At 33.5% G+C, this 23,137-nt stretch overlaps 1 protein-coding gene across 1 annotated transcript; it reads left to right on the top strand.

Annotated features, from left to right (window-relative positions):
• Positions 1-2,215: 2,215 nt before the first annotated feature.
• Positions 2,216-22,580, top strand: LOC134688574 (uncharacterized). The gene is made up of 7 exons (XM_063549380.1): positions 2,216-2,565; positions 3,042-3,704; positions 9,670-9,791; positions 11,153-11,309; positions 12,231-12,347; positions 18,501-18,605; positions 19,145-22,580. Exons 1-7 carry the CDS (start codon positions 2,259-2,261, stop codon positions 21,709-21,711), a joined length of 4,038 nt encoding a protein of 1,345 aa, XP_063405450.1. The 5' UTR covers positions 2,216-2,258; the 3' UTR covers positions 21,712-22,580.
• The last annotated feature ends 557 nt before the right edge of the window (positions 22,581-23,137 follow it).

The raw sequence follows: 23,137 nt of genomic DNA, 5'->3' as shown, positions 1-23,137 counted from the left end.
AATATTTTATATTGATTTAATACTATGACGTAATATATTTATCATAATCGTTGTGTAACAGGTTGTGATATTACTGTAACCTTGTGTTAAAACATGAAAGTTTTCCCCAACTGAGTCGTTTAAACGAGACTTCGGATATAGAGTATTTAGAGATTTTCTTATAGAAGGTAATTTAACTGATTCATTGTTCAGCTCTATTTATGGTATATCTTGGAACATGCTATTGATTAATGCATATAGATAAATCCTCGAGGGCGTGTATATATATATATATATACTGTACACAGTCTGAACGATAAACTTGCCATATGCCGGACGATTGTCTATTTGGGAAATAATTAATCCAACTAATCGTACAGGCTCGATAGAAGCATATGTTGGCCTGTGGTCTAGGCAGGAAGACTGTTTACAATGGTTTAGGACCTTATGATTGAATACAAAATGTTAAAGATCAGGTTTAAAATTTCCGTAATATAATTTCTGTAGGACACCATTTTACATTCAATGACGTCGTGGAGTAAATATGCATACTATATACAAATCATTGTGATATCGAAATGGTTTTATGCAAGTTAACTAAAGGTTTCACGTGTTAGCTCTCTTATCTGACTTATTTGGTTGACCAAAATCCCCAAAGATTAGTGGGGCACCATTTATTCACTACACATATTGCAAGAGTATATATATAAAAGTACATTAGTTTTGTTAACAGCTAATTTATAAATATGACCATATTATTAAATGATTATTCATGTCAGCACAGAAATGCTGACTATTGGGCTGGTGATAACCTCGGGGAATTAAACTTCTACCAGCAGTGGCATCGAGCAAGTGGTTGTAAACAAACTCATCATAGATACCAGGATTGAATTCTGTATTTACACCAGACGCGCGTTTCATCTACAAAAGACTCATCAGTGATATGACGCTCGAATTCAAAAATTTAAAAAGGCCAAATAAAGTACGAAATTGAAGATCAGTGAGGATAAAAAATTCCTAAAAGTGATGCCAAATACAGATAAGCATATATATAAAACTTATTTCATGTGATGAGGGCTGTATTGAAATACAAATAAGTTGATTCACGTCCAACGTAAAATTGCAGCATTCGCATCGACCTGTATGTAAGAAACAAATGATCTCAACGTGTGCTCGCTGAACCGTTTTTTTGGTTGGTTTTAAAAAGAAATGAACCCAATGTACGTCATGGTAATTTCATGCATACAATTCCATTTTTTAACTGTAGAAAGATAAATGTTAAGAATTGTAAGAATGATTATCATAGTTTTTACTTCACCTATTGTGTACAAGTGTTTCTGGTTTTGGTACAGTTGATTTCCAAACTATCGCTGTTGCTAAACGCTCATAGTTTGTAGAACACCGTTGTTGGTCATTCTTTAATTTTTTATATAAACTTGAGAATGGAAATGGAATTATGTATTGATTTGCGGATCAGATCGTGTTGTTTTCATGGTGTTTTACTTCGAGTTATGAGTTTGGAATGCTCCTCGCGAGGTGTTTTCCACATTTTTTAATAATAGTCAAAGCAATTTTTAGCACATACTTTTCATCCCCTTATTTTCAGTGAACGATGAAGCATGAATTTAGATGAACAAATATTTCAAAAATATTTCCAGCATATATAAGTCTGTAAAACAAACTGATATGACAAAATATTTAGCTGATGAAATATTTCTTGAAACACACAGATATAATAATCAGTTCTTGATATAATTGAGCAACAATTGATAGGCATAATTTATGTTTGCGTTTAACTTAAAAGCAAATTGCCATATTCTTACACTACTAGCTGATTATACCCACGTAAATTATGGCATATGGTATATGGTGGATAATTGTCTCAATGGCAATCATATCACATCTTAGTTTTAAAATATTCTTATTGTCTTTAACTGAGAAAGGATGAATTTATTCCGACCGATCTAGTGATGATTTGTATTGTTAAAAGTTTTAAAAGTGCCATAAAAGTGCGAGGTTTGGCTATCCACAAAACCAGGTTCAACCCACCATTTTCTTAAAATGTCCTGTAAAAAGGTAGGAAAATGTTAGTTGTTTCTGCGTAAAAATGAAAGTATTATAGCCTAGGCCATGTGCACATTTTGATCAAATCTATCTCTTGCATGATTTGTTTTCTTAAATATAAGTAGCAACACCATTCTTATTCTCTGTAGGTTCAAAGGTTGTAGGTGTTTTCTCTTCAGGATTTGAAAATCTCAATCAACACCAGTCAACTTTCGATGGATTCCATAGAAGGGGCTCACGCTCAACAAGACGTAAAAAATGCTGGATCATCAGATGCTATTGACAATTTTCAAGCAATTAGTCATGACAACAAGGAGAAACCAGAGAAGAATATAAAGCTTGGAAAAAGTGTAAAAGTTTTATGTGACGAAGGCTCTAACCTTTCAGATGTTCCGTTAGATGATCATGCCTGTCTTCCTGGTGCTGGAGGAATTGGCACAAGTAATGGAAATGATGATGAACTTGGTCCATCTTCAAAATTTTCAAGAACTGAAAAAGCAAAATCGTTAAAATCAGGGTCATGTTAGTATAAATAGTTATAGGAAACTATGATGTAACCACCAATTAAAACGAACGGATAACTCAGCTCATTCTAATGTTTTGACAGATAAGGATACACTAATCGTTAATAGTACGCTTCAAATTCAGATAACATCTCATCAAATCTATTTAATTTTAAATTTAACTGCATTAATCGAACAATGACTACATTGGTGTAACATCAAATCCTGCAACAACATTCAACGTTAACTTTCAATTTAAGACCAACATTTAGGGAACACGATTTAAGTCTCGTGTAGTATACAATCAAAATAATTTATTATTTCTTTAAACATATAATATATTACTCGTTTTGCAATATATTATTTAATAGTTTCGAACAATTATAAGGGTTGTGATTGAGAGGCATGGACTTACTTACAGCGTTATGTATGACTCACCAAATATGTTAAGTTTACTTGTACATATACTTGTTTTTGAATAAATTTTTGTTACAGATAATGTTGAAATTCTGAATGTCTACCAATCGATAAGCATTAATATCAAAAACAAAATACCAAAGGAAGTAGATGCCATCTTGCAGTTAATATGTGCATGTCTAAATTCAAAGAAACCGATTACACTTAAATTGGAGAATAAACATTTTAAAACTGCCAAAACTAAAGATTTTGAGGAATGGTATGACAGACTGGAGAAAAAAATGAAATCCTATTTTCTTGATACTCCAACTGATTTAATACAGCTCGATAAGTCCAGCAACTGTAACTCAACGAATATCACCCTACAAATACGTCCAGCAAAACTGTTATGCTCATTGGATACGCATTTATATTTCCCTGCTGTTTCGTCAGTCGACCAAGTGAAAAACGAGAAGGTTTTTGAAATTTTAACTCACAATAAATGTTTTGGAGAGCTTCCCTTTAGTCATGATAACAAATTTGTCCTCAATCAAACTGTTAAAGATCTGAGGAGAGAGGATGTAGATGTTCAGTTCAAGGCAATAACTGGGAAAAACATCCCAAGGACCCTAGTTGATATGGCATCAAAATATATTTCAGCATTTGCTAACCATAAAGGAGGATCTATTTACTTTGGAATAGAAGATACGCATGCTTCAGTTGTCGGCGTAGATATTTCAAATACCGACGAAAGTACAATAGGTAATTATCAACTAAAAACAAAACATTGTGATAATTTAAATGGTAATATATATAAAAAAATTAATCAACTCCAGTGTAAATTGATGGTTTAACAAATTTGGCAAATTCATATATTTCTATCAATTTCTACGCAGCAATATAATTGAAGCATTCCATCAGAAATTATATCTCCTTTCAGAAGCTTCATGTGTGCATCCATTCAAACTTTTAAATGTAGAACAAATCAATGAGTTCATGTATCATGTATATATTTTGTGTTTTCTGTTGGAACACTGACAGAGCCCATAACATGGATAATGCAATATCGAACTCATAATTATATTCATATTTTCCCTAATTTGCAAAGGAAATAAGGTCGTGTTTTATTCACTTACATTTTTAGGCAAAATATACATCCCTAAAATAGTGAACGTAAGCGTTCTGCAGAGGGTTTTCTTTTTTAAATGATGACATTCCTTTTAAGCCCATCTGGTCCAAATGGCCGAGTGAACTTTTATTATCACTTGGCGTCCGTCGTCGTACAACGTCGTCTATTATTTTTACAAAAATATTTATCTCTGAAACAAATGGGCCATACTCAACCATAATTGGCCGCAACTATTATTGGGGTATTTAGTTTTAAAAATGTGTTCGATGACTCGGTCCACATTCCACGATGGCCTCCACGGCTAAAATTGAACAGATTGGGTAAAATGTAGATTTCGAATTATATCTCTAAAAACAAAGCATTAAGAGCAATCTGACCTGGGGTACAATTGTTCATCATGCCAAGAGCTATCTGCACTGAAACTTTCAGACATATCAGACAACCCGTTGTTGGATTGCTGCCCCTGAATTGATAATTTTAAGAAAATTTTGCAATTTGAGGTTGTTATCTTGCAAATTGTTATAGAATGAGACAAACTGAAAACAGCAACATTGGTCAGCAAAGTCATATCTACGACTAAGTCAAAATTACCAAAGTGCTAATGACCCTTAAGAAGTACATTGTTTGTAATTGCCCTTCAAAGTAAATTTTTTAACCAATTTTTCGTAAATTTTTGTAACCTCAAAAAAGTCTTCTCCGTTAAAACTACTGTGACAAATATAGCCACAACTAAGTCACAATAATTACTATGATATCTATTTTTAAAAATGTGTCCGATGACCTCGCCTGTAAACCAACACGGCCGACTTGGCTTAAAAGTGGACATAGGGGTAAATTGCAGTTTTTTTTGCTTTTATCTCTGATACTAAAGCATTTTTAGCAAAATTGGATTATCGGTAAAAATGTTCAAGAAGTTAAGATCTATCTGTCCTGGAATTTCCAGATGAATCATATAAGCTGTTGTTTGGTTTCTGCTCCTGAATTAGTAATTTTAAGGAAATTTTGCAGTGTGTTTGGTTATTATCTTGTAATTGAATGAAATTAGAGATAGTTGTAAACTGTAAACAGCAAAGTAAGGTCAACATTACCAAAATGTTCAATTGACCCCATAAGGAGATATTGGCCTTTAAATTGAAAATTTAACAATTTTTATACGACCGCAAAATTTGAAAAAAAAATCGTCGTATATTGCTATCACGTTGGCGTCGTCGTCTGCGTCGTCGTCGTCGTCGTCCGAATACTTTTAGTTTTCGCACTCTAACTTTAGTAAAAGTGAATAGAAATCTATGAAATTTTAACACAAGGTTTATGACCTCAAAAGGAAGGCTAGGATTGATTTTGGGAGTTTTGATCCCTACATTTTAGGAATTAGGGGCCAAAAAGGGCCCAAATAAGCATTTTCTTGTTTTTCGCACTGTAACTTTAGTTTAAGTAAATAGAAATCTATGAAATATTGATACAAGGTTAATAACTTCAAAAGGGAGGTTGGGATTGGTTTTGGGAGTTTTGGTCCTAACAGTTTAGGAATTAGGGGCCAAAAAGGGGTTCAAATAAGCATTTTTCTTGGTTTTCGCACCATAACTTTAGTAAAAGTAAATAGAAATCTATGAAATTTAAACACAAGGTTTATGACCTCAAAAGGAAGGTTGGTATTGATTCTGGGAGGTTTGGTCCCAGCAACAGTTTTGGAATAAGGGGCCCAAAGGGTCCAAAACTAAACTTTGTTTGATTTCATAAAAAAATGAATTATTGGGGTTCTTTGATATGCCGAGTCTAACTGTGTACTTAGATTCTTAATTTTTGGTCCCGTTTTCAAATTGGTCTACATTAAGGTCCAAAGGGTCCAAAATTAAACTTAGTTTGATTTTGACAAAAATTGAAACTTTGGGGTTCTTTGATATGCTGAATCTAAAAATGTACTTAGATTTTTTATTATTGGCCCAGATTTCAAGTTGGTCCAAATCGGGGTCCAAAATTAAACTTTGTTTGATTTCATCAAAAATTGAATAAAAGGGGTTCTTTGATATGCCAAATCTAACTGTATGTAGATTCTTAATTTTTGGTCCTGTTTTCAAATTGGTCTACATTAAAGTCCAAAGGGTCCAAAATTAAACTTTGTTTGATTTTAACAAAAATTGAATTATTGGGGTTCTTTGATATGTTGAATCCAAACATGTACTTAGATTTTTGATTATTGGCCCAGTCTTCAAGTTGGTCCAAATCAGGATCTAAAATTATTATATTCAGTATTGTGCAATAGCAAGAAAGCAAGACATTTTCAATTGCACAGTACTCAGCAATAACAAGAAATCTTCAATTGCACAGTATTGTGCAATTGCAAGAGATTTTCAATTGCATAGTATTGCGCAATAGCAAGACATTTTCAAGTACACAGTATTGTGCAATAGCAAATATTTTTAAATGCACAGTATTGCACAATATCAAGAAATATCTAATTTCACAAAATTGTGCAACAGCAAGATTTTCAATTGGAGTAATCTTTCTTTGTCCAGAATAGGTAGTTGAATAAACTTAAATCATTGTTTTATTCAATATACAATGTATATTCACTTTTACTACCAACTGATAAATTAAAACAATCTTGTACCATTCAGTGATAACAAGCACTTTTTAACATTTTAATATTTTATGATGTATTTAAATGAGTAATTATTGTTGCAAAGTCAATTAGAAATTAGAATTGAGATTAGTTTTGGATTAAAGGATAGGGGGTGTGAAAAAAAAAATTCAGGGGGGGGGGGATCAATTTTTCTCATTTGAAATTTCATAAATAAAAAGAAAATTTCTTCAAACATTTTTTTGAGAGGATTAATATTCAACAGCATAGTGAATTGCTCAAAGGCAAAACGAAAATTTTAAGTTCATTAGACCACATTCATTCTGTGTCAGAAACCTATGCTGTGTCAACTATTTAATCACAATCCAAATTTAGAGCTGAATCCAGCTTGAATGTTGTGTCCATACTTGCCCCAACCGTTCAGGGTTCAACCTTTGCGGTCGTATAAAGCTGCGCCCTGCGGAGCATCTGGTTCATATTTTTTTAACTTTTTGTACAAAAATGTTCTGAAACTAATGCAAAAGTATAAGGATAGCATTAGTTCATGTATCCATTGTATGTAAAAATTTCAGTGGAGCGACACATGCTCCTTGGCGCCTCTATTTTCTTTTTATCAAAAACTGAAAATGCTGAGGTCATTAGGAACTGGTCTCTAGTTAAGGTTTATGTACCCTTCTGTAGCCATTTTTGTACGAACTTTTCAAACTTCAATTGTATCAAAACTACAGATATAATGAATAATAGAGATAGGCCATTTTGTACATATTTCAAGTGGAAACTTGATGCAAAGCATTATTTTTTACTGTTCCATTGCATTTAATAGAAAAAGAGGACTTTGTGGCAAATAAATCAAGATTTTTATAGAAAATCCACAGCCTTTATCCTTGTACTCTCATATTTGGCAATTTGATGACTGATAGATATAGGATTATTGCATGCAGTGCTAGCATTGATTTCCTTAAAACAAGTTTATAAGTGTAGTTATTGGTTAAGGTTTATGTACCCTTCTGTAGCCATTTTTGTACGAACTTTTCAAACCTCAATTGTATCAAAACTACAGATATAATGAATAATAGAGATAGGCCATTTAGTACATATTCCAAGGGGAAACTTGATACAAAGCATTCTTTTTTACTGTTTCATTACATTTGATAGATTAAGAGGACTTTGTGGCTAATAAATCAAGATTTTTATAGAAAATCCACAGCCTTTAATACAGAGATTTTTGTTATAAAATTTGAAACATAAGTTACTCACTTGATTTTCTATGATGTGCTAGTGTTTATTTTGTACAAAAAGTTCTAAGCAACCTGTAAATTCCAAAACACCTCGTGCTGAGTCACTAAAGTCGAGCGCACCCTAAAAGGTGTACTTGATTTTGGCCATATTTATATTTGTTTTTACCAAACTACATTTATAAACTTGTTTTAAGGAAATCAATGCTAGCACTGCATGCAAAAATCCTATATCTACTAGTCATCAAATTGCCAAATATGAAAGTACAAGGATAAAGGCTGTGGATTTTCTATAAAAATCTTGATTTATTTGCCACAAAGTCCTCTTTTTCTATTAAATACAAAGGAACAGTAAAAAATAATGCTTTGCATCAGATTTCCCCTTGGAATATGTACTAAATGGCCTATCTCTATTATTCATTATATCTGTAGTTTTAATGAGGTTTGAAAAATTCGTACAAAAATGGCTACAGAAGGGTAATTCAACCTTAAGGTCAACATTAAAGATAGCATGAATACGGTTTAAATGAGGTTAAATTATTGTTTTGCCAGCTAATAATACTTTAGCGCTGTTGTTTTTACTTTATTTTGATAAAATTGAACCAAACTGATTGCTAATTGCAGACTATTATTTGTCTCTCAAAATGATATGCAATGCCCTTTAAAATACAATCTAAGACTTGTTTTTCGAACTTTTTCATCTGAGCGTCACTGGTTAGTCTCATGTGCACAAAACGCACGTCTGTTGTATTAAATTTCAAATCTGATATCTTTTGTTAGCTATTTTGCGTGTGTTTCTCTGTCCTATACTTTCTCCCATTTATTTGTAGTGTAGTCCTGTCATGTAATTTTGTCATTTTTAATGTTGTATTTAACATTGCCATTAAAGCGGGACTTTCTGCATGCTTCAAAACCAGGTTCAACCCACCATTTGTTTGTAACATGTCCTGGACCAAGTCATGAACATGGCCATTATAGTTCGTTTTTGTGTGTTAGTTCTCCTCTTATAGATGTGTTTCCCTCAGGTTTAGTTTGTAACCCGGATTTGCTTTTTGTCTCAATCTCGAACAGCGTTATACTACTGTTGACTTTATTTATTAGAGCAAATAAACCAACATGAGATGCCATTTATAATCATTTGCTGCAAAGTTTCTCACAATTATTATTTGCCTTGTTAACAACAAATTTTCGTGCATTTAACAAAAACAATTCATCGACTTCCAAATTCATTTCTACGGTTACTAAACTTAACTGAAAGGGATGAAAGAAATCAAAGGGCATTTACAACAAAAAGGTACTTCGAGTAAAGCTCACAAAAGCTATTTCAATCCTTTGCATTGTCGATATACATTTACAAATGTGTACTGTACTGCAGATATGACGAAATTCATTTCATACGAACTTAAACTCTAACATTCGATTAAAGTGGATGGACAAACGAACAGACGGACGAACTATGTACCAACCGCTATACAAAGGCATGATATCAATTATACATGCTTCAGACTATGGGAGTATTATATTGTCGATATAATACTTCCATGTTCAGATGGTTTAATTATAGCCTTTTATGTTTGAGATTTGATATTGTTTACAAGTACGTAATTATGTAGTGGCTCTATATTACCTCTGGTTAAGTTATTCATCATTTAATTTTTAAGTTATAGGTATAGGTAACTTAAAACATTTATTTATTATCTAAATGCTATTGGTTAAATCCGTATATATATATATAGAATATGTTATATTATGAATGAACTTACATTTAGTAATTATATGTAACAGCTAACTCGTTGCAAGAAAGGATCAGACAAATGCAGTGGATAAACAGTCCATTGACAATGGAGAAAGGTAAACATTGGGATATATGGTTTGAAGAAATTGATCAGATGTCAGAAGTATCTCAGGTTAGTTGGTTAACATATTTTGGAGATCTATTTCAAATTAGTAGTCAAATATTTTGAATTACATTTTTATCAAAGGTTATATATACACATGTGCGATGTCTAAGAAAATAATCATTGTAATGAAGTTTTTTAAACGACACCAAATATATTTTGGGTTCGTATAATGCTATAGTGTCGTCATTGTTTGCGTCTGAGTCGTCGTCCGAAGACATATTTGGTTTCCGGACAATAACTGCAGTTTCATTGTATGTTTCTCTATGAAATTTTACAAAATAGTTCAAAACCACAAAAAAAAAGGTTTGGATTGATTTTGGGGGTAATAGTACCAATAGTTTAGAAATTAGGGGCCAAAAACAAGCATTTTTGTAGTTGCCGGACATAAACTTGTGTTTAATTGTATGGATCTCTCTGACTAACACTGTACTATATCACAAAGGGAAGGCTGGAATTGAGTTTGGTGTTATTGCCCCAAATATGCAGGAATAATGGTGTCAAAAATATGATTTTTTCAAGTTCCAAGACAATTACTTGGGTTGCAGTGTAAGGATCTCACTAAAATTGTACTACAAGGTTCCATACTTCAAAGGGAATGCTGGGATTGAATTTAGGGATAATTTCTCCAAAAACGAGGGGGGGGGGGAGGTCAAAAAGTTTTGGGGGATATTTTTCCCTAAATACTTTTAAGGAGTTCATATATTTTTTTTCCAAACATTTTCAAATTTCAATAGATTTTTAAGATTTTTGTTAGAAACCTTATTTATGTAAAATTTTTAACACAACTCAAATGAAGACATGCTTGAATATTGTGTTCAACTTTGCCTCAACTGTTGAGGGTTTGACTTTTGCGGTTGTAACAGGTATCAAGTATTTTATTACTTTTGAAATGTAAAAAGGTTTTTAGCTTACATATCGTGTGGGATTTTTATGGAATGTATACCAAAGGGTTTTATCAGAAATGTCTTGAACGATTTAAGTAATAATTTTTGTCAACGTTTTGTAAAGGAATAAAAAGAATAAAAATAACTGTTGTAGAATCACTATATATATATCTCCTAAAGGGATTCAAGTGTCTCAAGTTCAATGCATTTTACAAAAAAAAAAATCTTTCGTATGAGATGCATTCTTATCATCTTACTGAACTCTTAAGAATTTCATATAAGACCAAGGATGAGAATAAAATAAATGGCCTCAAAAAGCCAGGACAGTTTAACGGGAATGTTCGTGTTACTTCAATGATTATTTAGAAATCAAAGAACAAGATTTACACACTATTTGTATAAGACATACTGAATAATTGTTAGCTGCTTGATATGAAAATGAACTGATGTTTAAACATACTATATTAGCTGTTCATCTTTCAGGAAAAACAACTTAGAGTCATCATTGTTTCAGTTGCTGAAATGCCTGGAGGTGTGTCCACAACAATTCCGGAGTCATTCTATACAGACGATGATGGAAATGTTTTACAATATATGGACATATTACAATGGAAACATGATTTTATAAAATCATTTAAAGGTATGCTGCCACTGTATTTTTATATATAAATATTAGACTTAACTTGCGTCACTAGTGATTTCGTAAAATTCATTAATTTAGGAAATATTATAAGCAGTATGAGTTATTTTTAACTGCCTAAAATTGTTAGAACAGCAAAGCAATAACATACCATATTTTTCAAAATCACAACCTTTATATTAAAACCATATTTCAGGGACATGTTCCCGTCAAAATACATTTGTTTATTACGGACAACACCGGTAAACAATTTTATAATCTTGAATATGAACAAAATGCACGTGTACATAAGAAAGAAATAGCAGTTTTCGTTCTACAAAGATGTGTTTATCAGTTATGTTTATATTATATAAAATTCCTTTTATGAGTACCATAACTACAAATACTTTGATATAATTGGTCCTCATGGTATGTTTTTCCTTAGTTACAATTCAATAGATTTTTTGCCACATCGACATTTGAAGCCTATGTAGTCATTATGATAGCCTTTCTGTGACATATCTAAGTTCAATATTGATTTGTATTTCAGGATGATGTCTTTCGTCTATGATAAAATATAGTAAATCATTTGACTAGATTGTTATATCTGTTCAAAAAGGGAAAGTTGGTCATATGATTTCAGTTTTGATAGGTTATATTGAAAATTTAAAGCAATTAAAATAAAGAACCAAACCGGCAGCCCCAACTTTTGCTTTCAAAATCTATCATCAAATTTGTACTATGTTTTCTCTACTCTATGGTTTTGAGACAAAAGACTTTTCGTCAAAATGCTTAGATCTCTTCTACTTTTTTAATTATTTATCTCGTTCATTTTTTTGAAATATTTTTTTACTTTTGAACTTAATAAAGTTGATCCTTTCAACTATCTATAGATAAAATATTTATATATTTTAATATATTTCACGTTACATTTGCCTGTAGAATGCCCAGCGACAAAAGCAGATATACAACAAATAACCGAAAAGTTAGATGAAATTCACAAAGACAAAGGTGAAATCAGTTTTGACGTCAAACAAGAAAAGAAGACAGTTACTAAAGGTAGCTTATTTTTTTATGATTTTATGTTATATGGCAATATTTCATTCTGATTATTATGAAGAATTGAAGAGTTTAAAGAAAGAAATCGTGGTACTAGATATAATTTACTAAGGCTCGCTCATCGTGTTGTTCATATGCTTCTTCAATGTCTGTTTGTTACCTTGAATTGTTTTTCTTATTCATTTTGGAAATATTAACATCAGTAAACTATTGAAATAAATGACTCTTGCATTTACAGAAATATAACAAAAATTCTTGGTATTTATTTCGACTTTTACAAACAAGAATATGAAACACTTAATATAGAAAAACAGTTTGGAAATTTAAAAGATAATCATTTTAACATGTTTAGATGGAAACTACTGCAAAAAATATTTTAGCTATCAACCATAATCTATATCGTAGGAAAACATTCAGGAGTCAAAACTGTATCGTATGTTTCAAATCATTATTTATTTCTAATGCACATTGGTTAAAAACTTTTTAAAAATATTTATATATTTCGATATTGGTCAACATGCTTTTTTTGTCTTATCAATCTTGTAAAAGGATATACGATTGAAGATTTTGAATATGACATACTTAATCATATTATGAAAATTGTTTGCTTTTATTTATAAATGCTTTTTATTTATCAGATAAGAGAACTGAATATGTGAATAAGATGTCAGTCATGAAAAATGAAATTGAAACATTTTACATCATCTAAAAATTCATTTTTGAGAAACTTTTCTATAAATCTTTTGTTTGCATTGGGATGGCTTAGTACCACAATAATGAAAAAAAAAAAAAATCATTGAAATGAAAAAAAATAATTCTCAACTAAAACTGCTACTTTTTTCACTTTTTGTTTAAACACCAGATATGTTGTATAATTTAGTATGTTTGATGTAATTGAATGCTTGTACATTATCTTAAAATAACACCTTTGTAATACATTCATTCATGCTGACCTTTTGATCCGAAATATTAGAATCAATGATTTTACTGTCGTTTTTTAAAATCCGAAACTAAAAGCTAAACAAAAGACCGTCAAATATACGTTTACTTTTTCAATGTATATCAGGAGACCGAAAAGTACACCTGTGTGTAGAATTTCTATGTAAAAGATATATATATATATCATGTACTGTAGTACGCCGCTAGATTAAAACTGACGTGGAAAGGTAACATATGGCCACCGAAAGCTCTTTTTTTGAGAGCCCAGGTGGTCGTGTGGTCTAGCGGGACGGCTGCAGTGCAGGCGATTTGGTGTCACGATATCACAGTAGCATGGGTTCGAATCCCGGCGAGGGAAGAACCAAAAATTTGCGAAAGCAAATTTACAGATCTAACATTGTTGGGTTGATGTTTAGACGAGTTGTATATACATTATGTACACAGCCATGTATCATCATCATTGATGGCGATCCGATGGATACATCTGTTGTAGGGTTGTCACTGACTCAGACGTACTTATGAATATAATTATTTTCTGTGACTGTATCTTACATTAATTTGTAGGATCCTTTACTATAGATAATTTAGCTGATCTGTAACAATAACATCTTCATGCCTTATATATCATGTACTGTAGTACGCCGCTAGATTAAAACTGACGTGGAAAGGTAACATATGGCCACCGAAAGCTCTTTTTTTGAGAGCCCAGGTGGTCGTGTGGTCTAGCGGGACGGCTGCAGTGCAGGCGATTTGGTGTCACGATATCACAGTAGCATGGGTTCGAATCCCGGCGAGGGAAGAACCAAAAATTTGCGAAAGCAAATTTACAGATCTAACATTGTTGGGTTGATGTTTAGACGAGTTGTATATACATTATGTACACAGCCATGTATCATCATCATTGATGGCGATCCGATGGATACATCTGTTGTAGGGTTGTCACTGACTCAGACGTACTTATGAATATAATTATTTTCTGTGACTGTATCTTACATTAATTTGTAGGATCCTTTACTATAGATAATTTAGCTGATCTGTAACAATAACATCTTCATGCCTTATATATCATGTACTGTAGTACGCCGCTAGATTAAAACTGACGTGGAAAGGTAACATATGGTCACCGAAAGCTCTTTTTTTGAGAGCCCAGGTGGTCGTGTGGTCTAGCGGGACGGCTGCAGTGCAGGCGATTTGGTGTCACGATATCACAGTAGCATGGGTTCGAATCCCGGCGAGGGAAGAACCAAAAATTTGCGAAAGCAAATTTACAGATCTAACATTGTTGGGTTGATGTTTAGACGAGTTGTATATACATTATGTACACAGCCATGTATCATCATCATTGATGGCGATCCGATGGATACATCTGTTGTAGGGTTGTCACTGACTCAGACGTACTTATGAATATAATTATTTTCTGTGACTGTATCTTACATTAATTTGTAGGATCCTTTACTATAGATAATTTAGCTGATCTGTAACAATAACATCTTCATGCCTTATATATCATGTACTGTAGTACGCCGCTAGATTAAAACTGACGTGGAAAGGTAACATATGGCCACCGAAAGCTCTTTTTTTGAGAGCCCAGGTGGTCGTGTGGTCTAGCGGGACGGCTGCAGTGCAGGCGATTTGGTGTCACGATATCACAGTAGCATGGGTTCGAATCCCGGCGAGGGAAGAACCAAAAATTTGCGAAAGCAAATTTACAGATCTAACATTGTTGGGTTGATGTTTAGACGAGTTGTATATACATTATGTACACAGCCATGTATCATCATCATTGATGGCGATCCGATGGATACATCTGTTGTAGGGTTGTCACTGACTCAGACGTACTTATGAATATAATTATTTTCTGTGACTGTATCTTACATTAATTTGTAGGATCCTTTACTATAGATAATTTAGCTGATCTGTAACAATAACATCTTCATGCCTTATATATCATGTACTGTAGTACGCCGCTAGATTAAAACTGACGTGGAAAGGTAACATATGGCCACCGAAAGCTCTTTTTTTGAGAGCCCAGGTGGTCGTGTGGTCTAGCGGGACGGCTGCAGTGCAGGCGATTTGGTGTCACGATATCACAGTAGCATGGGTTCGAATCCCGGCGAGGGAAGAACCAAAAATTTGCGAAAGCAAATTTACAGATCTAACATTGTTGGGTTGATGTTTAGACGAGTTGTATATACATTATGTACACAGCCATGTATCATCATCATTGATGGCGATCCGATGGATACATCTGTTGTAGGGTTGTCACTGACTCAGACGTACTTATGAATATAATTATTTTCTGTGACTGTATCTTACATTAATTTGTAGGATCCTTTACTATAGATAATTTAGCTGATCTGTAACAATAACATCTTCATGCCTTATATATCATGTACTGTAGTACGCCGCTAGATTAAAACTGACGTGGAAAGGTAACATATGGCCACCGAAAGCTCTTTTTTTGAGAGCCCAGGTGGTCGTGTGGTCTAGCGGGACGGCTGCAGTGCAGGCGATTTGGTGTCACGATATCACAGTAGCATGGGTTCGAATCCCGGCGAGGGAAGAACCAAAAATTTGCGAAAGCAAATTTACAGATCTAACATTGTTGGGTTGATGTTTAGACGAGTTGTATATACATTATGTACACAGCCATGTATCATCATCATTGATGGCGATCCGATGGATACATCTGTTGTAGGGTTGTCACTGACTCAGACGTACTTATGAATATAATTATTTTCTGTGACTGTATCTTACATTAATTTGTAGGATCCTTTACTATAGATAATTTAGCTGATCTGTAACAATAACATCTTCATGCCTTATATATCATGTACTGTAGTACGCCGCTAGATTAAAACTGACGTGGAAAGGTAACATATGGCCACCGAAAGCTCTTTTTTTGAGAGCCCAGGTGGTCGTGTGGTCTAGCGGGACGGCTGCAGTGCAGGCGATTTGGTGTCACGATATCACAGTAGCATGGGTTCGAATCCCGGCGAGGGAAGAACCAAAAATTTGCGAAAGCAAATTTACAGATCTAACATTGTTGGGTTGATGTTTAGACGAGTTGTATATACATTATGTACACAGCCATGTATCATCATCATTGATGGCGATCCGATGGATACATCTGTTGTAGGGTTGTCACTGACTCAGACGTACTTATGAATATAATTATTTTCTGTGACTGTATCTTACATTAATTTGTAGGATCCTTTACTATAGATAATTTAGCTGATCTGTAACAATAACATCTTCATGCCTTATATATCATGTACTGTAGTACGCCGCTAGATTAAAACTGACGTGGAAAGGTAACATATGGCCACCGAAAGCTCTTTTTTTGAGAGCCCAGGTGGTCGTGTGGTCTAGCGGGACGGCTGCAGTGCAGGCGATTTGGTGTCACGATATCACAGTAGCATGGGTTCGAATCCCGGCGAGGGAAGAACCAAAAATTTGCGAAAGCAAATTTACAGATCTAACATTGTTGGGTTGATGTTTAGACGAGTTGTATATACATTATGTACACAGCCATGTATCATCATCATTGATGGCGATCCGATGGATACATCTGTTGTAGGGTTGTCACTGACTCAGACGTACTTATGAATATAATTATTTTCTGTGACTGTATCTTACATTAATTTGTAGGATCCTTTACTATAGATAATTTAGCTGATCTGTAACAATAACATCTTCATGCCTTATATATCATGTACTGTAGTACGCCGCTAGATTAAAACTGACGTGGAAAGGTAACATATGGCCACCGAAAGCTCTTTTTTTGAGAGCCCAGGTGGTCGTGTGGTCTAGCGGGACGGCTGCAGTGCAGGCGATTTGGTGTCACGATATCACAGTAGCATGGGTTCGAATCCCGGCGAGGGAAGAACCAAAAATTTGCGAAAGCAAATTTACAGATCTAACATTGTTGGGTTGATGTTTAGACGAGTTGTATATACATTATGTACACAGCCATGTATCATCATCATTGATGGCGATCCGATGGATACATCTGTTGTAGGGTTGTCACTGACTCAGACGTACTTATGAATATAATTATTTTCTGTGACTGTATCTTACATTAATTTGTAGGATCCTTTACTATAGATAATTTAGCTGATCTGTAACAATAACATCTTCATGCCTTATATATCATGTACTGTAGTACGCCGCTAGATTAAAACTGACGTGGAAAGGTAACATATGGCCACCGAAAGCTCTTTTTTTGAGAGCCCAGGTGGTCGTGTGGTCTAGCGGGACGGCTGCAGTGCAGGCGATTTGGTGTCACGATATCACAGTAGCATGGGTTCGAATCCCGGCGAGGGAAGAACCAAAAATTTGCGAAAGCAAATTTACAGATCTAACATTGTTGGGTTGATGTTTAGACGAGTTGTATATACATTATGTACACAGCCATGTATCATCATCATTGATGGCGATCCGATGGATACATCTGTTGTAGGGTTGTCACTGACTCAGACGTACTTATGAATATTATTATTTTCTGTGACTGTATCTTACATTAATTTGTAGGATCCTTTACTATAGATAATTTAGCTGATCTGTAACAATAACATCTTCATGCCTTATATATCATGTACTGTAGTACGCCGCTAGATTAAAACTGACGTGGAAAGGTAACATATGGCCACCGAAAGCTCTTTTTTTGAGAGCCCAGGTGGTCGTGTGGTCTAGCGGGACGGCTGCAGTGCAGGCGATTTGGTGTCACGATATCACAGTAGCATGGGTTCGAATCCCGGCGAGGGAAGAACCAAAAATTTGCGAAAGCAAATTTACAGATCTAACATTGTTGGGTTGATGTTTAGACGAGTTGTATATACATTATGTACACAGCCATGTATCATCATCATTGATGGCGATCCGATGGATACATCTGTTGTAGGGTTGTCACTGACTCAGACGTACTTATATATATATATATATATATATATAAAAGACGTTTGCTAATGAAATCCCCTAACTTTATCGGTAGTTATAAATACAGAAATAAACCTTCTAATTTTTGTTGTAACACTAAGGGCCATTATTTAGAATATCTAAAGTTGGTTTAAACAAGGATGTGATAAATGTGCATAACGATTCGGAGTTCCTGTTTTTTTTCTTATCTTTAAAGTAAGCTAGCGTATGTATTGTTCTATGAGGTAAAAATGAAAGCCATTCACAAATCTGATAATATTGTCTTTATATTTACAGTTACAAATATAAAAGAGAGGCAGCTTGTGCAAAATCCTATCTTCACTAAAAACAGTAACGAATTATATGAGTGTATGAAAAGAAAGAAGTGTGTTGTTCTCAAAGGTGAGCTGGTATCATTTAAAAACAAAAGATACTAAAGAATAACACGTATTGTACATGCACATGTTATATATAAAAGATCTTGTATCAATAAATGCTTTCTCTCGCGATTTCCATAAGGTTATGATGGTCTCCATACAACCAGTTAGAAAAAAGAAAAATCGCAATAGCACTGAACTCAAAGGAAATTTAAAAACGATAGCTCGAAGGAAATGTAAAAACGATTTGTCATTTCATTAAGAACTCTTAATGTTTTCCTCGGAGTTCGGTATTTTTGATATTTCAGAGATTTAGAGATTTAGAGATTTTAATTCTGATAGTTTGCATAATTTCTTACAAATTATACTGTTTTTCTAAAAAAGAAATTTGTCTATGAAGGAAATTATAACTTCACTTCACTTCAAAACTTGCTTATTGGAATACAAATAATACCAAAATATGCAACATGGTTTAATATATATTTATAATTGTGTAAGTATACTTTGTATATGCTATACAGGGAAATAATGTATTTGAATAACAATTGTCTTCTTCTTTTTCAGGCATAATTGGGTCGGGAAAATCGGAGCTAGCACTTAGATATTGTTACAATGCTTCAAAAGCAGAAACTGAAGTGGACACATGGAATGTTAAATGCACAGACAAGTCCTCATTTGAAAAATCGCTACGTGATATTTTTCCTTATCTTAATATTCATGAAGTACCACCAAAACGAGACGAGGAGTTTCAAGATGAAGTCATAGATGAGTTATTTGCAGTTATAGTAGAAACTGTGAAAAATGATAGGCACGATAGAAGTCACATTTTTCTGTTTGATGACGTTAAAGACATGACACGAGACATTCTTGATATTATTTTACAGAAATGCATACAAACATTCAACATTAAATGTATCGTTACAACAGTTCTTGCTTTTGAGCCAGATGACGAAGTACTTATAATTGATATCAAAGGCTTCACAAAAGAAGAGGCGTTAGATTTTATAAGAGAGGGAAAAACGCTGACATCAGATGAAGAAGAAGTATCTTGTATTCTTTCACGAAAGTTGAGCTGTAATCCAAAAGCATTACAAATTGTTCGAACCTACATGAAATATACTCGATTGACAATTGGTGGTATCATTGAACGACTGAAACTTCCATCGGATATTTTGAAAGTCGAAGAAAGTCGTGCTGTCAAGAGTAAAGTGAAATTCAAAATATTTTCGCTTTTAGTCAGCATTTTACATGAAATACATCAAAAATATCAAGAGGAAAACAAAGAAGAAATATTTGAAATGTGTTTGATGCTACAATATGTGCAGGTTGAAAAAATTCCAGTTACAATTTTCTCAAATATCAATGTTCAGAACTCCAGAATGGATACTGATGATCTACTCTACGTAGTGGAAAACTGTTCATTTGGAACAGTTGAGGGTGAAGATGATGGCATGTATGACCGTCGCTTATTAAGTACCCATGACGTGGTTGTGTTCGCTTTGGAAATTTATTGCGAATACAGAGGAACATACATCCATTGGTCAAAAGAGGATCTCTTGCAAAAATTACTAGGGTCGTTTTTCTTGTTAATGGATAAAGATAATGTTAGCAGATCCAGCCTCGAACATCATACCTTACTTTTACCTCATGCTCGTTCCGTTATTGATCATTTGAATGAGTACATCGATGCCAAAATTGCAAGTTCAACCTCAAACTGGTGTATTACCAATACAGAGCTAGTTCTAAAGATGATCTACATGAATGATCTCGTGGGATTTACATCGGATTTCAGTGAGACGTGCACGTCTTCAAACAAGTATTTTAATAAAGCCAAATACCTGTTGTTTCAGATGCTTAGCATAGATGAAGACAAATGTGATGAGGAAATACATCTAGCATGCGAAAGTATAACTGACATTGAAGCTATGAAAAAGATTGCAGAAAAATTATCGTTTCCTATATGTCAAGCGATTTTGTCTTTCATTCAAAATGAAGATCAAATGAAGGTAGTACAAAAAGTTGCCAAACACTTTTTGTTGTATAAAAACCGGAACATTAATGATGTCGAATTCTTGAGCAGAAAGCTAGGAAAGAAGAATTTTGAAATGGGACCAAAACTAACGGAAGATGAATATAAAAAACTTTGTAAAGAAGGGTTTGCGATACCAGATGATTATTTAGGACTTTTTTTCCTGTATGAAATTGTCACATCAGTTCTTTATACGTGTGGAAGAAGAATGTTTTATCTGCCGGGAAGCAGTCAAAATAAAGAAGTAAGATACTTTTGTGTGTATTTATACATTGCTTATCTATTACCTACATGTCTGTGTTACAGTCAGGTCAGTGAAATGACAAATCCTCAAGTAGAGAAACCCAGTGAGTTACTACAAGTTATGGGAGAGCAAAGCATCAACGATGAATTTGTAGGTAGCACTATTCGACATCCTACAGACACGTATAGTGATCTTGAAACATTTAATATTTTGTCAACTATGCTCATAGAGAGAAGCGTTATCCAGTCAACGATGGATCCAACACTTGCATTCAATGAACCAAGCTCTGAGGTTTTAAAACAAAATCTTGCAATTTGTGAAACTAGATTTTATGAGAGAAAACATTACATGGAGTTCGGCATACTTAAGATGAGCACAGAAGAAAATGATTATAATAGAATGCTTTGGTTAAAACAGATAACAAGAATATATCGATTGTTATTGAAAAAGAACAAAGAATTCTCTTCTGATGGTTTGAAATGGGCAGAAAATCTTTCAGCAGAAATCCAAAAAATGAAAACTAGTACAGCTTATCCAAGTTTAATGATATCACTTGGAGATTTATATTTTGCCCTAGGTCAAATATCGTCTGCAGAATGCTGTTTTAGACAATTTATTCCGAAATTAGAAGATAAAGGAAATGAAAAATCGAATCTTAACAAATATCAAAGAAGAGCTTGTATAAACTATATCAAATGTCGCATCCAGAACTACAACGATAAAAATAATGACTTAGAAACACGTTCAAAGATTTTGGCTTATAAGATAGGATTGATAAGTCATACCAGAGAGCTGAGAGAAATGGAAAAACTTGAAAACAATTTGAATCAAAAACTTGAAAATTATGAAGACCTTTAAGTGATTCTTCACTGACATCGTGACAGTTTATAAATGTTAGTTCCTGTTAAATGATGACATTAAATCATATTAAAACTTGATATCATTTACAGGTAGCGCCTAATGCTTAGTGAATTTCTATAGTTGAATGAATGATATATATGTGAATACTTTGACTTTAGATATAGTGTGTACATTTAATGAAAAATGTTAGATATAATTATAAACAGAAAATGGTAATTTCTTAACCTACCACTTGTAATACATCTGCTTAAACAAACAATATAAAAAAGATGTGGTATGATTGCAAATAAAACCACTCTCCACAAGAGATCACAAGAATTAACAGCTATAGATCACTGTATGGCCTTCAACAATCAGAAATAACAATGTAAAACAATTCAAACGAGAAAACTATTGGCATAATTTATGAACAAAAAATAAACGAAAAACAAATATGTTACACATTAACAAACGACAACCTCTGAATTACAGGCTACTAACTTGGACAGGCACATACATATAGCAGATTGTTGTATTAAACATGTTAGCGGTACAAAATATGAACGAACTATAAAAATCAGTTGAAAAAAGGCTTAACTAATCAGATGTATACAAAAACTACAGATACAAGTAGACGTTACCGGGTACTTATGCACTAGCCAAACGTAAGTACAGATCTGAGAGTACTGGCAGTTAATGACAGCTGGTTCAAAGTCACTAACAACTAATAACAAAATCAGGAATCAAAGACTGAATTATCCATTTTCCTTAGTCAAAGGTTAGTTAACTACAACAAACTTTCCCTCTAGAAAATCTTTGATCAGGTTTTAAACTGGGCTATGATTTAATTTGTGTATTCAGCATTTTGAATATTTGTGTCTTGCGATGCGTACCGATTCGATAAATAAAACTTGTTTAAATTATTTTATATAGTTTGTTCTACGTTTATGATGCTCCATTCTGTTCTTTAACAGTTATAATTCATTGTTTGCTTAATTGAAAGAATTTTGTTCTGTTGAATCTTTATTTTTCGGCTGAACATCACGAATTGATTGACTGATAAGATATTTCGTTGTCTTATATCTTAAAAAAAGTAATATAGTCGGCTGGCCTTTATTTTATCGATTGTTTTCTATTTATGGTTCTTTAGATAGTAAACAATCATGATGGTGATCCCTAAAACTTTTGGATGGATGATAACCACTTTATCATAAGGAACCAATGGTTCAATAGCTTTCTCTTAAACATCACATGTCTATCGATAAACTGTATCACTAGTATCAATCCTCGAGATATTTATTGAGGCGGTGTACTCCATATGCAACCACAGCTGGAATATTGCTACTTGAATGAAAAGTTCAGAAAGGAAAGTAAAACCGCCAATTTCGTTCAATTATAGTTTTCAAGCGTACTTTCAGATGTAAAAGAAGAGAAGACGCAAAAG

The sequence above is a fragment of the Mytilus trossulus genome, chromosome 10, assembly GCF_036588685.1.
Source record: "Mytilus trossulus isolate FHL-02 chromosome 10, PNRI_Mtr1.1.1.hap1, whole genome shotgun sequence".
NCBI lineage: Eukaryota > Metazoa > Mollusca > Bivalvia > Mytilida > Mytilidae > Mytilus > Mytilus trossulus.
Note: the sequence above shows the minus strand (reverse complement) of the source record. Positions and strands in the feature narration are given on the sequence as shown.